This window comes from Sphaeramia orbicularis, chromosome 8, assembly GCF_902148855.1.
Source record: "Sphaeramia orbicularis chromosome 8, fSphaOr1.1, whole genome shotgun sequence".
NCBI lineage: Eukaryota > Metazoa > Chordata > Actinopteri > Kurtiformes > Apogonidae > Sphaeramia > Sphaeramia orbicularis.
In genome coordinates, this window is record NC_043964.1 from 18,710,813 (window position 1) to 18,728,521 (window position 17,709).

Consider the following 17,709-nt stretch of genomic DNA (forward strand, 5'->3'; position numbering starts at 1 on the left):
AAAACAAATGATTCAGTACACGGAGGTGGCGTACAATACTCCCCACTTATAAGCAAAGTTAGGTAACTAACTGAAAATCCATTTGCACAAATCTTGTCGACTAAAACAGACACACCAACAAGTATATCAGTAAGGCCATAAGAAGTGCAGAAGTTTTAGCCAACGGTATTCAATGACGACAAGACCATCAATTCTTTTCCAGGCAATATTCCCCAAGTAATTAATGTATGAGTTTAATATCCTCTGATATAACCCAAGCATATGTGCCCTCGTTCTCCTCCTCTCCAAAGCAATTCAGTACCTCAATGAGCACAATGTTTTCCTTCCCCAAGAGAAGTAGTTCCATTTCAACTCAATTGATTCTCTACTTCTGGTTTCCCATCTTTACTTTTTTCATTCTTCCCAGCAAGGAGTGCATGCATTTTCAATAACATCAAATAAAGGGCAGTCATTGGTATGGATGAAGAGTGTCCTGAAAGATTGAGGCACCTTCACCACCACAAAGCCCAAGATAGGAAACACAGGAGACTCTAGAAAAAGCCAGCCCTCGAACTGTAAAAACAGATTCTTTGATAGTACGCTTTTGTGGACAGTTGGCGATAGAACAGAAAGATTTATTTAGTATGCACGGTGATATTGTTGGGGATCGACAGAGTGACAAACAGAAGAGGGGACTGAGCGGTAGAGATAGCGGGAGAGGCTGGTTTGCATGCGATATTCTACCGTGGAGAGAGACACAGTCGTTTTCGAGATCTGTTTTCTCCATGTGGTGTCTGGAGCTTGTGTCAAAGTTTGCCTTGAAGCCTTGGCTCTGGTGGCGGAACAGCACTCCTGAGGCTCAGTGTGAAAGCAGTCGACTCTAATGCTTCACGTTTAAAGACTCCAGCCGGGCACAGCAAACCGTTGCAGCTGAAAAATTCACCTTAAAGTACCATCCAATCTGTCACTTTCACAACACTTTCTTCAACCCTCACCTTTGCTGCAGTAAAACCACCATTTATAAAAGTGAAAAAAGAAAAAAAAAGTGAAATAAAAAAAATAAAAAAAAGTGAGAATCTTGGCTCATACATGCTGTCGAAAACAGATTTTTTGTTTTTTTAGCTTACTGGCCCATAGACTGTAAGCTATTGTCGTCATGCGGCATCCGGTGTTGTCGTCTGTCACAAAACTTTCAGTCGTCTTCTTCTCCGAAACTACAATTACGATTGACTTCAAACTTGGTATACAGCTTCTTTATGATGATGTCAGTAAAAGTTAGTCAAATTATTTGGATGTGATTCTGGATTTGGTGCGACTTTCAAAAATATCCCCATTCATTCCCGTTTCATTTCGAATTCGCATCGCCGTCCTTCCTGTTTTTTCCCAGAAGCCCCCGACACAGACCTTTAACTGAGTCAGGTGCCGCAGCACCGTTGGGCCAGAGCACTCATCCTGAACGCCACCCATCTCATGTTTATTTTTTGATTTTTACAGATGTTAAATTTAAATGTTTATTTCCAGTCATGCATTTTTTTAAGCTGATGTGAAAATGAAAATTGTATTTGTATAGGAAGTGGATCGATGCAATAACTCAGTAAATATAAATGATATCCAGTGTAAATTTCTACAGTCCAGCCCTGATGGGGACATGACCAAAACATAATGTCCACATGCTGATCAGGATCTTCTTCTGGATCCGGGAACTTACGGAAAATTTAACATGGACTCTTATGGGGAAAAAATTTCAATAGTCTTTTTCTCCGAAACTACAGTTCTGATTGACTTCAAACTTGGTATACAGCTTCTGTATGATGATGTCAACGCAAGGTATTGAAATTATTTTGATCTGGATCTGATTCTGAATTTGATGTGACTTTGAAAAATTTTCCCATTATAACAGATAGGAAGTGGATTGATCCAATAAATCAGTAAGTATCAACGGTATCAAGTTGGAATTTGAATTTTTTACATATCTGATTGGAATAAGGATCTTCTTCTGGATCCGGGAACTTATGGAAAGTTTAACATGGGCTGTTATGGGGAGAAAAATTTCAATCGTCTTCTTCTCTGAAACTACAGTTCTGATTGACTTCAAACTTGGTATACAGCTTCTGTATGATGATGTCAACACAAGGTATTGAAATTATTTCGATCCGGATCTGATTCTGGGTTTGGTGTGACTTTGAAAAATTTCCCCATTATAACAGATAGGAAGTGGATTGATCCAATAAATCAGTATCAATGATATCAAGTTGGAATTTGAATTGTTTACAGATCTGATTGGAATATGACCAAAACATGGGCTATTTCTGTAATAGAATAAATACACAGAACTGGGTGATAATAAATGGTATCTGGATACATTTCCCAAAGCTTTTAATTTGGCCGGTAAGCTACAGGGCCATTGGTCCTATTTTCAGCTTACCGACCTACAGACCGTAAGCCATTGTCGTCATGTGGCGTCCATTGGCATCGTCTGTCGTCCGTTACAAAAATTTCAATCGTCTTCTACTCTGAAACTACAATTCCCATTGACTTCAAACTTGGTATACAGCTTCTTTATGATGATGTCAACAAGTTAGTGAAATTATTTGGATCCGGATCTGATTCTGAATTTGGTGCGACTTTCAAAAATGTCCCCATTATAAGAGATAGGAAGTGGATCGATGCAATAACTCAGTAAATATAAATTATATCCAGTGTAAATTTCTACAGTACAGTCCTGATGGGGAGATGACCAAAACATAATGTCCACATGCTGATCAGGATCTTCTTCTGGATCCGGGAACTTACGGAAAATTTAACATGGGCTCTTATGGGGAAAAAATTTCAATCGTCTTTTTCTCCGAAACTACAGTTCTGATTGACTTCAAACTTGGTATACAGCTTCTGTATGATGATGTCAACACAAGGTATTGAAATTATTTCGATCCGGATCTGATTCTGGGTTTGGTGCGACTTTGAAAAATGTCCCCATTATAAGAGATAGGAAGTGGATTGATCCAATAAATCAGTATCAATGATATCAAGTTGAAATTTGAATTTTTTACAGATCTGATTGGAATATGACCAAAACATGGGCTATTTCTGTAATAGAATAAATACACAGAACTGGGTGATAATAAATGGCATCTGGATACATTTCCCAAAGCTTTTAATTTGGCCGGTAAGCTACAGGGCCATGGTCCTATTTTTTTTTTTTTTTTTTTACATCCTGTGAATCTGTATTTTTCACATTTGCTGCAGCATTTGTGATGTTCAATGGCCGTTTTTCATTAAACGGAGCCAATGATTTTCTGAGTATAAGTGAAGTATGAAGAGACCCAGAGCAACTGGAACAGAAATTTACAAGGCTGTGTTTGAATCATTCTTCAAGAGCAGGGTTTCAATAGGTTATCCACAGAAGAGGCAAAGAAAAAGGAAAGCCTTCATTACCCAGTGCATAAAGCCTAAATGGAAAAGAGACTGTGGAATGGCTGCCTGTGTCTGATAGGGGAATATACTCGGCTCTGATGCCTTGGGTGTTCTGGCCTGCTGCACTCAGGGCTAGCACTGGACCATACAGATTGCTGCCATTATGGAAAGTGGGTCTGTGGTAGCAAATAGACCTAAACTCTCTTAACACAACCTACACTACCGGATGCCTTAGGCTGAACTGAAGATGTGAATATACATGTGCTGTAATTTGCATGAAACTGAAGGTGCTACAATTAATTTTAATGTTTGCTGCTTTTGTTTGTCCCCCGACAACTTAAGGCTAGAGGCGCTGTTTTTTGTTTGCACATGCTGTGAATTCATTGGGAACAACCGACTCAGAAAGTAAGATACACTCCTTGAATGCAAAAAGTGCATTTTTGTCATGCAAAAAAAGCTTACAGTATCACACCTATCAATGTAAGCACAAGTGTGTATTTGTGTTTGCCCTAACAAGGGGAACTAGCTTGGCTGTAATTTATGCATGGGTTTCAGCGGTGAGGCAGTGAATCAGTTGGAGGCTCACTAGACTGAGTCACTGTGGACAAACAAAACAGAGCCAATGCATTTGAAATGAGAGGAGACTGCTCAGGTTTAACTTAAACTTCCATTTAGCTGCAAAAGGGTTTAACGTCGGTGTCATGTTGTGAGCAAGTGAAGGTTGGGTCCGTTGAGCTCAGTCTCTGCGGTGCGGTATTTGAGATAAAGGTCAGAGACTGGGGAATAATAACAAGACACCGTTTTCCTTTTGGAAATCTTTTGCCTTACCATATATTCTTCGGAGCTGTATTTTTCATATTCATTTCATGGAACATTTGATTTGGAACCTCTCTTCTCCCGGGGGCTTTTGAGAGTGTTCTTTTCTTCTGCGCTCCTCTGCTGCTGCTCTTTTGTTGTCATGAAGGTGGTTTAGTAATGGCAGCCTTTGGCATTCTCTCTCTGTGTCCACAACAGCGTTTATTTCTCCTCTTTATCTGTACTTGAATAATGACCAGTCCTTGTATTTGATCATCTCAGCTGTGGCACAGATCACCTCTTAGTATTTTGCTACAAATAAACCGAACTGCAATTAACTGCTTCTAAGAACCTTAAGAGTCTTTTCATTTGTGATCAAATGCAGTCTTTTATGTGGGATTGGCAAGGAAAAAAAAAAAAAAACAGAACTCACAACTAGGAAAATATCAGAAAGCAGCAGTTGTACAGGACTGAAATCCACTGATGTGACAGAGGCCGCCCAAACCGACATATATTAATAATAATTTTGGTAACACTATAATTAGTACACACTATGAAGCATTAGTTAAGCATTAACAAATACTGAAGTCATTATTTATAAAGCATATTTCTGACATGAACACTCATTAGTATATGGTTTATCAGCACAGTTATAAATGTTTTACTAATCATTCATCATTCAATCATGCAGTTTGTTTGATAATCCCATGTGCTGTCTTTCCTTTGTTAGAATAACTCAGACTTTTTTGAGACTTTAGGCATTTCCAACCTTTAAATCTCATTTGTAAATGCTTTAGATGGCATAGATAGTCTATACCAGGGGTGTCAAACATGCGGCCCGGGGGCCAAAACCGGCCTGCCAAAAAGTCCAATCCAGCCCGCAGGATGAATTAGTAAAATACAAAAGTTACACTGAAGATATTAACAATCAAAGATGTCAAAATAAATTTTGTTAAATTCCATCTGAAGTGGGTCAGACTAGTAAAATACTATCATAGTGAATGAATGAATGAATGAATGAATGTTTATTTCAGTTAAATACAAAATACAAAACACATACATATTAAAAAAAAACCAACAACAACAAAACAAAACACATACATATTAAATAAAACAAACAAACATAAACTTAACACATTTTGTAACTGAAAAAGGAAGAAGCTGAAGCCGGAGGCTTATTTCTGCTTCTCCTATTCACATCCTTACTCCACACCTGAAGTTGCAGCAGAGAAATACTTAAACACAAATTATACTACATTCAGTGTTATAAGTTATTTTGTAATCATATTACTTTCATAGCCCTTCATAATTTGACAAATTAAAGTCTTTTTGAAACTCGACAGTGAGCTACACAATTTCACTTCATCCTTCAGTTCGTTCCATAGCTTGACACCAATAACAGAAACACTGTGATATTTAACGTTTGTTCTTACTTTACATTTTCAAACACAAACATCCCTCTTAAATTATAATGTCCTTCTCTTAACTTAAAAATTTTCTGAATACAAAAAGGAAGGTTTTTACTTTTAACGCGAAACATAAATTCCATTGTTTTTAAATATACAATATCAAAAAATTTTAGTAAACCAGATTCTACAAAAAGTGGATTACTTAATTGGAGATAACCAGCTTTGTTTATGACTCTAATAGCTTTTTTTTTGGAGTTTAATTATCGGGTCTAAATTAGTTTTATACACATTGCCCCATATTTCCACACAGTATGACATATATGGCATTACAAGTGAACAGTACAACATATGCAAACATTTTTTGCTTAACAAGTCCCGAATTTTATAAAGAATCGCAACAGACTTGGACATTTTACGTTTGATATATTCTATTTGTGGTTTCCAACAGAGTTTATGGTCAATAATCACTCCCAAAAATTTTGTTTTAATAAAGTATAAATAACGAAAACCACATATTTTTCTCTTTGTTTTAGTGTAAAAACAGTAAAATTACACAAAAATGTTAACATTTACAGGGTGGGGAAGCAAAATTTACAATATTTTGAGGCAGGGATTGAAAGACAGTGTATGACTAATTAGTTTATTGAAAGTCATGAGAATTTATTTGCCACAAGAAAAAGTACATAATAGAAAATGTTTTTATTCTATGTGTCCTCCTTCTTTCTCAATAACTGCCTTCACACGCTTCCTGAAACTTGCGCAAGTGTTCCTCAAATATTCGGGTGACAACTTCTCCCATTCTTCTTTAATAGTATCTTCCAGTTTCTCGTAATAGTTTTGCTCATAGTCATTCTCTTCTTTCCATTCTAAACAGTCTTTATGGACACTCCAACTATTTTTGAAATCTCCTTTGGTGTGACGAGTGCATTCAGCAAATCACACACTCTTTGACGTTTGCTTTCCTGATTACTCATATGGGCAAAAGTTTCTGAAAAGGTATGGATAATAGTGTTAGGTATGATTATGACATCAATATATGTTTGGTTTCAAAACAATTGACGTAGTGCCTGCTGAGAAAAAACAACTAAATGTTCATTGTAAATTTTGCTTCCCCACCCTGTACAGACTAGCCTTTTACAAAAAATGTGAAAAAAAATGAACAAATATGAACAACCTGAAATGTCTTGAGATTTAAGAGTAATTGTACCAATATTCTGTCTGTTATTAAATGTTTTGTGTAATTGTAGATCCACTGTGATCTGTACGTTGTAATGAACATGTAAAAAATGAGAAGCTGAAGCCAAATAATGGCATAAATTGTTAAAATTGCACTTTTTTTCTTAATAAATTTCATTTTAGTCGTGGTTTGTTCATGTTTTTCCATATTTTTTTTTAAAAGATAGTTTGTAGATGTAGAAATTTTGATCATATAATCTTACTTTTTTCACTCTAAAACATAGAAATTAGACATACAAATTTTGGAATTGATATTATTTATGTATTATTATGTTATTATTTTAATGATTCGGCCCACTGCAGATCATATTGGGCTGTATGTGGCCCCTGAACTAACATGAGTTTGACACCCCTGGTCTACACTTTAGATGAGCTCACACCATAGACTTAATTAATGAGTAGTAAGTGCTTTATAACTACATGAAATAATGAATTCCTGAATTAATAACTGTTTATAGGACATCTTTTGGAAAATAAATGTGTTAGTATAAAATACTAACATATTCACTAACCATTAGTACATGTCTGAATAGTGTATTTTCAAGCATAAATGCACATCATAACTGGTTCGTAGATGATGCAATACTAAATTTTTAAATGCTGAATCCATAATTTATAAAGTATGAAAATACAGTCGTTAAGCACATTGTACATGAGCTTATTAATGATGAGTAAAACCATTATAACTGTGCTGATAAACCATATATTAGTGAGTATTCATGTCAGAAATATGCTTTATAAATGATGAATTCAGTATTTGTTAAAGCTTCAGAGTGTGTACTTATTATAAAGTGTTACCATAATTTTCTTGATGCTTACCTCGACTAAACAAAATATCCGAGTTTAATAGAAGTGGTTTTGAATACACTACATGGTAATCACTGTGTGCGTGCTACTGTGCATTCATTTATCACATTTGGCTTCAGTAAAGAATGGAAATGGGAAAGCAGAAATAGTGAATCGGTACAGAGGACAAACCATCTTTCCCCATTTACCGTAGCTGAATGGAATATAGAACACAAATAGCCTAATCTCCGCTTTATGGATTCACATGTTATCTCAGCCTCTAGGCCCGTTCAAATCTATGGGAAACATACAAACATATAAAGCTGTAAACTGCGTAGCTAGTGTTTCAGCATATGGCTTAATCTTCATACAGTCTCAGGCTCACAGCTGGAAATGATTCAAAGCTGGAATCTATTCCAAATTCATGCTGTGAAATCATTCTTATTTTTACAAATGTAGGTTATTGGAGATTGGTTTAGTGGTGTGCAGTGTAGCCTAGAAGGAAAAACACTGTAGGACTGAACCTCAGCTTGAACTCTGTGTTAAAATAAGCACTGTTTACTATTACTATTACGGCCTGATCACAATCAAGGGTACCAGAAAGGGTGCACATGGAGATAAAAAATAATAATGCTTTATCAAAAAATCAGACAGGCCATTTTATTTGTCTGATATTTCTCTTTTAACCCTTTCATGCATACTGGTCACTACAGTGGACAGCTATTCTACAGCTGTTCTCTTGTATATTCATGGATTTTGTTGTTCTTTACGTTGTTTTTTTTTTTTTTTTTTTTTAACACATATCTTTATTAAAGATTTAAGACACTATATATCTTTTCTGAGATGAATTGGTAACACTGTGTAGATCTCTCCTGAGCATAAACCCCCAGAATCACAAGCCCTCCCTATAGTTTTCACACAATTTATCAGTAAATACATGTTTCTGTGCGTCAAAAATTAAACGTGGACATTTTTGCAACTTCATGAAAAATAGGCTCATAAGATTTTTTTTTTTTATTATTATTATATTTTTAATGTATTTTTTTATTTTTTCAAAATTATTTTTCTTTTCTTTTATTTATTTTTCAGAAGAAAATTTTCAGTCGCATTGTTTTTTTTCATGCCTAAAGAGGAATAAAAACACTCAGGAAAAAATTTTGATTAAGGTTCTCATAATTCGTGCATGAAAGGGTTAAAGTCAAAAAAATTTTTGTATTATGGCGTCTACAAAAAATTTCATAGGCTTGTACCCCTGTCAAATCAGACATTATTGTGTGTACGGACACTCCAGCCTAGTAGCCTCCATATTTAATGCCGACAAAGATATACAAATGTTTCAGCACTCAGGATAATCATGCATTGTTTATCACATAGATGTCGTGTCCAAAGCATGCGTGCTGAAAAATTCCATATATTGACAGAAACAATAAAATTAGACCCACATATTTTGAATATGGTGTACGGACTCTACTTGGTGTACGGACTCTACAAGATTGGAATGGAAATCTGGCTTACCACATTTAACTTTAACTAAGTCTTCCTGGTACAGGAGTAAACAAACATTTGCGAACAAGTTATAGCAATATAACTATAATTCATATACGCGATATTATTGATGGAAGTATATTAGTGTACGGACACTACATGAATTTTGGTGAACAACGCGCCATTGAAAACATGCGGTTCGACGTAAACATCCGTTTGCCACATTGTTACCAAATTTTCTGCAGCCAGAGAGCAGACCAAAATCTGTCTAGTTGTGCATATTTAGTCATAATACAATTATATCATAATTACAAGTAAAGGGCTGTAAAAGAAGGGTTTTCATAACAAAATGGTTGATTGTCTTAATACTGAAAAGAAGAATTGATAACACTGGGTTACAAAAAAATGTTTTTTGCAAGTTGTCTAGGTTTTTTCAACTGAATTAGGACCATTTTGCACCGCTAAATCCAAAAATGACATCTGTTTTTCACAATCAGGTCAGGTTTTTTTTGCTAATTTGATTTTGAAAAATTTGATCTTCTCACAAAATTGATTACATTTTTGTGACTTTATCAGTTGATTTTTTTATATAGTTGTCACCCAAAAAAGGTTTTAAGAGAAAAAAAAATCCTTTTCTAACAGGATTCCTGTTAGGTACAATGGTGTATTCACTGCAGATGTAGCAGAATACGTCAGGCTTATTTTTGCAAGATCTTCTAGTCGAAGCCATTTCATTCACCTGTAATATTAAAAAAAACATTTATCATAAATTGGCAAAAGTAAAATCTTCAGAACTTGTTTATTGCAAGAAATATGAAAGAATTTTGTATCATATGATGTGAAAATGCCCATAAATGTAAGCAAAAATGTTAAAAAGCCAATATGTAGCATAGTTCAGAAAGTTGACCTGATTGAGCAAAATTAATGTGATTTTTGGATTCAGCACACCAAAATTATCCTAAATCTGCTCAAAAAACTTAAACAATAAATTTGTTGTTGACCAGTGTAATCAGCCGTTCAACAAAAATGATCAATAAATTAAAAACAATGTGATGTGTGTATTTTGTACTAAAAAAGACACAGGAGTTGAGTAGTAATTATTTATTGCTACAAAACATTATGTACAATAATTTTGCTCTCTTATAACAATAAAATTGTGCACGTTTTCACGCTCATTGGGTCGCCATTTTATCAGTTTTTATCCGATTTTCTTCAAATTTGGAGGATTGCAAGATCTAGTAATAAGATGGCCAAAAAAAAAATAAAAATTTTGGGAGTGGTTTTTGGGGGTATCTTTTTGCAATACTGATTAATAACTGATGCAAATATACTTGTTCATCTTGATTGTGATCAAGATGAACAAGTACATGATTCGTCTGTGTTAAAATAAGCACTTTTTACTTAAGAGGCCCATATATCGTGGAAAAAAAACAAAAAAACAAAAAAAACAGAAAACATTGTCGCTGAGGGTTAAAGTAAAATAATTCATTTGAAATACGCTGGAAGCAGAAACAATCTCAACTCCAGCGTGACACAGAGTCAGAAAAGCCACAACACCAGTGTGACTGTAATGCCATAAACTAAACTCCCAAAAGGTCAGATGACAGCAGGATTGGTCTTCAGGTGGATGATGGCGAGTGCGGTTTCTACTTGAAGTATATTCTTACTGCCATAAAATGTCACATTTATTCTTTTCTAACAGTGTGATCATCTCTGTTGTGTGTAGCTATTACCTCTGGCGCACAAAAACACCTTTTCACCCCTTGTACCCCCCCCCCCCCCCCCCCAACAGAGCAGCTCATCCCGGTCTGTTTCATAGTGAGGGAGTTAAAATAGAGGAATAGATGACGACACGCAATGACAGACTTCAACACTGAGGTCATTTTCACCGCCTTTTGATCGGTACTCATAAATGACAAATTAGAAGTTAATAGAAGGTCGTATTTAATATCTTTCTGTGTCTGTCTAACAATGAGTCTCTTCTCCGTGTTATATTTTAGGAGTTGGGGAAATTTATTTTAAGTAAAAGCTTCAGCAGATATGAATGAACCATCATGTAGTGACCAGATCTACTGACTAAGTCTAATAAATAAAGCTTTTTCCAAACAACTTCAACCTGTGATTGAGGTCAAACACCCCCTTAGTTGAATCTTTAAATCAGTTATTATTATTCATAGACATATTGGATCGGATACTTTTTTTTTTTTTTTTTTTTAACTTATCAATACTTAGACCTGGGAAACAAAAAATACAATGCCTGATTCAGTGGTGCAATAATAATCAGTTGTCCCTAAATTTAAATCTACACTGTTAAAAAAAATCTGTAATTTAACAGATTTTCACTGTTTATTTTGCAGATTTTTCCTGTATTTTTAAGATATAAGAAAATATCAATGAAATGACAAAAATAGACTGTGATTTTACATGTCAAATGTAAAATAACATGAAAAAAAAAATCTGTAACTGAATAACCAAAAAATTAAAATTTGTTAAAATAATTTTTTTTTTTCTTTTTCAGAAAAATACAGTTAAAATACATTTGCAAATGTATCATAATCTCACAAATATTTCTTTTCTATTTATGAGATTATTTAAAGTTTAATACTGTAAAAAATAAAATAAAATAAAATAAAACAAGTTAAAATTACTGACAATTAACTGTAAAATAAGTATTTGTTCTGTAAGTTTAACAAGACTTGTTTGTTAATTGACAAATATCTTGTGTAATTACAGGAGGTTTCGCAACAAAAATGTTGAATAAATGTATTTTTGTGAATGTATAACATGTATAAGCACTGATAAACTGTCCAAATACAGTTTTTATCAGTGGATTGTACAACTGAGTCTCATTGAAAATTATTTATATATATATATATATATATATATATATATATATATATATATATATATATATATATATACACACATATATATATATATATATATATATATATATATATATATATATATATATATATATATATATATGTAATTTGATTGTTTTAATACATGTGAATATTCTTTATTAAACATTAAAAAGTTAAAAAAATATATACAAAATGTCATACAAAGTTAGGGCAAAAAATTGTATTTTAATGATGGAAAATTACCGTATTTTTATGAGATGGTTATTTTCTGTTATTTAGCAGTATTTTTTTGGCACCCCGCTGCCGGAATATTACCTTTTTTTTGTTTGTTTTGTTTTTTTGTTTTTACAGTGTGTAGTGTTGAACATGGCTTGAAATGTCTCACAGATTTATAAAATGAGGCCAATTTTATAAATAATTAACTAGTTAATGGAAGCTCTATGTGAAAGCAACAATAGCATCTAAAATCTGGTTAAATACTTATGAGAACATCATCTGTATTGTTTATTCGTTACAGAGCAACAGGATTAATGTGACTAAGCAAAGGAGAAAATAACAATTTGCGGATATTTTTTTCATGAATGAGAGTAGTAATTTTTTTTTTTTTTTAATTAAAGCTTGTCTTTGTGTGCAAGTGATTTTTATTTATAACAATCCAATTATCACATCTTGTACATAATTTCTCTAAATCACAAAAGGCAGTGATACCTTGAGTCATGTCATGTGAGGTTGTATAATTAATTTAACGCAGGTTTTTAACGTTGGCTTATCTCCAGTGCATCTGACAGTCAGTCAGGTTAATGGTGTGAAAAGAGGGGCCTTGCTTTTCCCAAACTGTCAAATGGTAATTGGCCAAGAGTTTCCTTTAATAGCAGTCTGCCACGCGGACTGCAAACACCTCTTAAACTGTGTACAAAATAATTGGTGGAGCATGAACGAACAGACTAGCAGCGAACATGAATCTCAGTCTTTCGATGCACACATATGACATATAACATGTTTCCTTTACTGATAACCAATATTTTCTTGTGTTTATGCTGCAGGTTACCCCTCCAGGCAGATGAGAGAGCTGCAGAAAGGAAGACGGTGGCAGAAACATTAAAACTATACCATTCAATAATGATAGCCTCTGAGGAAAAAAGCACAAGTCAACGTGAGGCGGTGAAATCTTTTTCAAGCATCGCAAGATTTTCACCCCGGGAAAACCTCAATGAATGAAGCTGAGTAGAGGCATAGACGAAAACCCCTTCCATCAATGAAGAGGAGGCAACTAAATGGCTCGATTCTGGCCTTGAGAACAGTTGATCGTCCAGCTGATCTACCAACGGAATCGTCTCAGCTGAACTGAACCCACAGTGGTATCACCGTCCTTTTATTTTCTTGGCCCTGCACATGACTCTCAGAGAAGCACCAATGGCCTGCAGCTTAGGCATGGTGAAGAGTGCCTTGTTTTGGTCTGTAGCCATTGTATATTTGACTCACATCGGTAGAGTCAATGGAGACTGCTGGTTAATCGAGGGTGAAAAGGGCTTTGTATGGCTCGCCATTTGTAGCCAAAACCAACCACCCTATGAGGCCATCCCACAGCATATCAACAGCACCATAGTGGACCTTCGTCTGAATGAAAACAAAATAAAAAGCATCCATTATTCTGCCCTTAGTCGCTTTGCCAACTTGACCTACCTGAACCTGACTAAGAATGAAATCTCCTACATTGAGGACGGGGCCTTTTCTGCTCAGTTTAACCTACAAGTCCTTCAGATGGGCTTTAACAAGTTGCGGAACCTGACGGAAGGGATCCTCAGGGGATTAGGAAAGCTGCAGTACCTCTACCTCCAGGCGAATCTGATTGAGACTGTGACACCCAATGCCTTTTGGGAATGCCCCAACATTGAGAACATCGACCTGTCCATGAACCGAATCCAGCAGTTAGATGGGTCCACGTTTGCGAGTTTGACTAAACTTACCACCTGCGAGCTGTACACCAATCCTTTCAACTGTTCATGCGAATTATTTGGATTTGTCAAGTGGCTGTCAGTTTTTCCTAACAGAACGAATGAGCGGATGGTCTGCGACACCCCTTCCGGCGTCTCTGGTTACAGTTTGCTCAGCCAGAATCCCAATGATCCAACCTATAAGAATGCGCTTCACATGCTTACCACTGTATGTACTGACGACTACGTGACTCCGTTTATTCCTGTGCCCACTGAGCCCACCATGCCCCCTCCCGACGCTACACTTTGTGGGCTCGAAGATTGTCCTTCTGGCACAGAACCAGACGACATAACCATCAGTACAACCGACACCGATGTGAAAGGAGATCCTCTCATAAAACTCAAGCAAGTATCAAACACAGGCGCCACAATTACAGTTCAGATTCCCTATCCCTATAAGAAGATGTACATCCTGGTTCTGTACAACAACAGCTTTTTCACGGATATTCGAAACCTGAGAGACATAAAAGAGGATATCGAGCTGAAAAACCTTAAACCCCACACTAATTACACATATTGTGTTGCTTCAATACGTAATTCCCTTCGACACAATCACACTTGTCTGACAGTCACCACCGGCCCGTGGAATGGAAAAGACAAACAAATAACCAATGCAACTGCTACCCACTACATTATGACAATCTTAGGCTGCCTCTTTAGCATGGTCATTTTCCTGGGGGTGGTCTACTACTGCTTGCGAAGAAAACGTCAGCAAGATGAAAAGCACAAAAAATCTAGTAGCCTGAAGAAAAATATAATGGAACTAAAATACGGACAAGAACTCGAAGGAGGGACTATTTCTCGAATGTCACAGAAGCAGCTGTTGGCTGGAGAGAGCATGTCACGTATGCCGTATTTACCGACGGCAGGAGAAATGGAGCAGTACAAATTTCAAGAGATAAGTGATACACCTAAGATGATGAAAGGAAATTACATGGAGGTGCGAAGCGTCGACCACCATGAACGCAGAGAGTGCGATATGGGTATGGCTGGGAATAGCCAGGGGTCAGTGGCCGAGATTTCCACCATTGCGAAAGAGGTCGATAAAGTCAATCAGATAATTAACAACTGTATAGATGCTCTGAAGTCAGAATCCACCTCTTTTCAGGGGGTTAAATCTGGAGCGGTGTCCACTGCAGAGCCTCAGCTGGTACTAATATCAGAGCATCCACAGAGTAAATCCGGCCTTCTGTCCCCGGCGTATAAGGACAGCTACCACCATTCTCTGCAGAGGCATCGGAGCTCAGATGTCTCGCCAAAGAGGCCCAGCACTGCCACAGGAGGGCCGATGCGAAGCCCAAGGCCTTATCGCTCCGAAGCCAAGTACATAGAGAAAACCTCCCCGACAGGAGAGACCATCCTCACTGTAACACCTACTGCCGCCATCCTGCGGGCTGAAGCAGATAAGATCCGTCAGTACAGTGACCACAGGCACTCGTACAATGATGCCCAGATAGAGGAGCTTGAAGGACCTGACAGCCACAAGTCCTCCATGTTGGAGCCTCTTACCCACTCTCGCTCCAGAGACTTAGCGTACTCTCAGCTGTCATCTCAGTATCACAATCTCAGTTACTCCTCCAGTCCTGAATACTACTGCAAACCCTCACACAGCATTTGGGAGCGATTCAAGCTCCACCGAAAGCGACACAAAGATGAGGAGTACATGGCTGCCGGCCATGCGCTGCGTAAGAAAGTCCAGTTTGCAAAGGATGAGGACCTGCATGATATTTTAGACTACTGGAAAGGTGTATCGGCCCAACATAAATCATAACCACTTTAGGTGTTTTTAATGGACTACACATTGCAGAAATGACACAAGAACCTCATCTGATAATTAAATCATTGGATACTTCCATATTATAATCAACTACTCGCTCACATGTATCACATTCACTTTTGACTGTGAGGCAAATGGGTAAAGATTATTTAAATCATAAATTTGTCATATTATGTAAAGCATTCATTGGGGAAACTTTTACCTATTAAGGAGAAAATATATTGCAAATTATTAATATATATGTTATAATGGATTCTAGGTTTTTGGGTATCGCATGGCCAAGTCCTGTGACAGTGGATTTGCTGTTGTGTAATATGAAACTACTATATGAAGATATGTCTATGAAACCTCATATTTTTTGAAGAACTATCCGGACCCTTTATTCAAAAAGAACTTTTGTTCCCTTCCCTGCATATATTTAATTGAAGAAGTCTATGTACAGATATGGTTTTTCTATATTTGCAATGTTTGCTGTGTAAATGGAAAAGTATTAGTGAATGAATCAGGTTTATTAAATGGAGCGCTGTTCATTTAGATTATCCTGTTGCTAAAGAACGGCATGTCCCCGTTTAAACCTGTCTGGACATTTGTCATCTTTACCATCACTGCCTGTTTTCTTTGTTTTTTTTATTATTCTTTTCTTTTTCTAATAGCTTTTTCAGTACATGCATATACAATAACAAAGAGATTGAGTTTTAGTATCCCCTTAATCAGTCTTTGCAGTACTCGCTGAATAAATTCCAATAGATTTCAAGGAGGTAAGATGCCGTACACATCATCAGTTTCATGTACCATCATTTGTATCTTTAGTACCAAAGTAGAAAAAGCCGAAATGTTTACAATATTTCTGCATGATCTGGGAATTGGATAAACATACAGCAGTATGTCTATGTTTGACTTTTTTTTTCTCCTTTTTTGTATCAGTTGCTCCGTCAAAGGTGAAAACATTGGGAAGCTACACCCTCCACATAACGGATGTGGTTTTAAAGCCTACTCTTAATCACTAACATTTCAAAAGGGGCGGCGGCAGTACTTTGTCACCTGTTGTTGAGGTACAGAGTCGGTCGTCGCGCCCTGCAGGAGAGCCCGATGGATGAATGTAACAGATACATATTTTGATCTGTCTATGGCAGCTTTTATGTATATTTTCAAGAAAATATTTATTTAATGCTGTTAACAACTGTGTTTTTCCTTTGCTTCTTCCAGTGTATTATATTGCATAATGTCTGATCCGATAATGGCAGGAAAGTAGTTTGTTTTTCGAGTGGGCCTTGTTGCTTGCTGAAAGATATCTTTTTTTTTTTTTTTTCTTTTTTTTTTTAAACTGCAAGGCTGTTATATCTTTTTTGTATATAATGAAAGCTACGTACCAGATGAATATCAACAGTTAGAGTAAAATTTGAGAATGTGAAACTGACTCCTCTGACTGACTTGGCTGTGAATTTGTATATCATGAAATTCTTTTGAGTAAATATAAATCTTAACACTTTGTCTTTGGAAGATGTTTATATAACTTACTTCAAACAGGCTCATGGTGATTTATATCTGTCAGGAATGAGCAATAAATTTCCCTTCGACTCTACGGATATGGGTTTATTACAAATAGAAATGGGGATAGAGCTCTGAGATTTGAGAAATGTGTCAATTTGATGAAACCACCCTCATGTACTGCTAATTATCAAATAAAACATACATCACGCTGCATTAACCCTTTCATGCATGAATTATGAGAACCTTAGTTGAGTTTTTTTTTTTTTTTCCTGAGTGTTTTTATTCCTCTTTAGGCATGAAAAAAACAATGCCATTGAAATTTTTTTATGAACCTATTTTTCATGGAGTTACAAAAATGTCCACTCAGCTGGACACCAATTTTTGAAGCAAAAAAACATGTATTTAAAACCATCAACAGAAAGTGATAAACTGCGTGAAAACTATGAAATAAAAACTTTTTTCATGCAGCTAATCTG

At 36.0% G+C, this 17,709-nt stretch overlaps 1 protein-coding gene across 2 annotated transcripts in view; it reads left to right on the forward strand.

The window, feature by feature from the left end:
• Positions 1-17,450, forward strand: part of elfn1a (extracellular leucine-rich repeat and fibronectin type III domain containing 1a) — a 188,787-nt gene extending 171,337 nt beyond the window's left edge. For both annotated transcript variants that reach the window (XM_030141479.1, XM_030141480.1), the window contains exon 3: positions 13,015-17,450. In XM_030141479.1, coding sequence (XP_029997339.1) covers positions 13,364-15,736 — 2,373 coding nt within the window. In that variant the 5' untranslated portion in view covers positions 13,015-13,363 and the 3' untranslated portion in view covers positions 15,737-17,450. The remainder of the gene's footprint in view (positions 1-13,014) is intronic.
• The last annotated feature ends 259 nt before the right edge of the window (positions 17,451-17,709 follow it).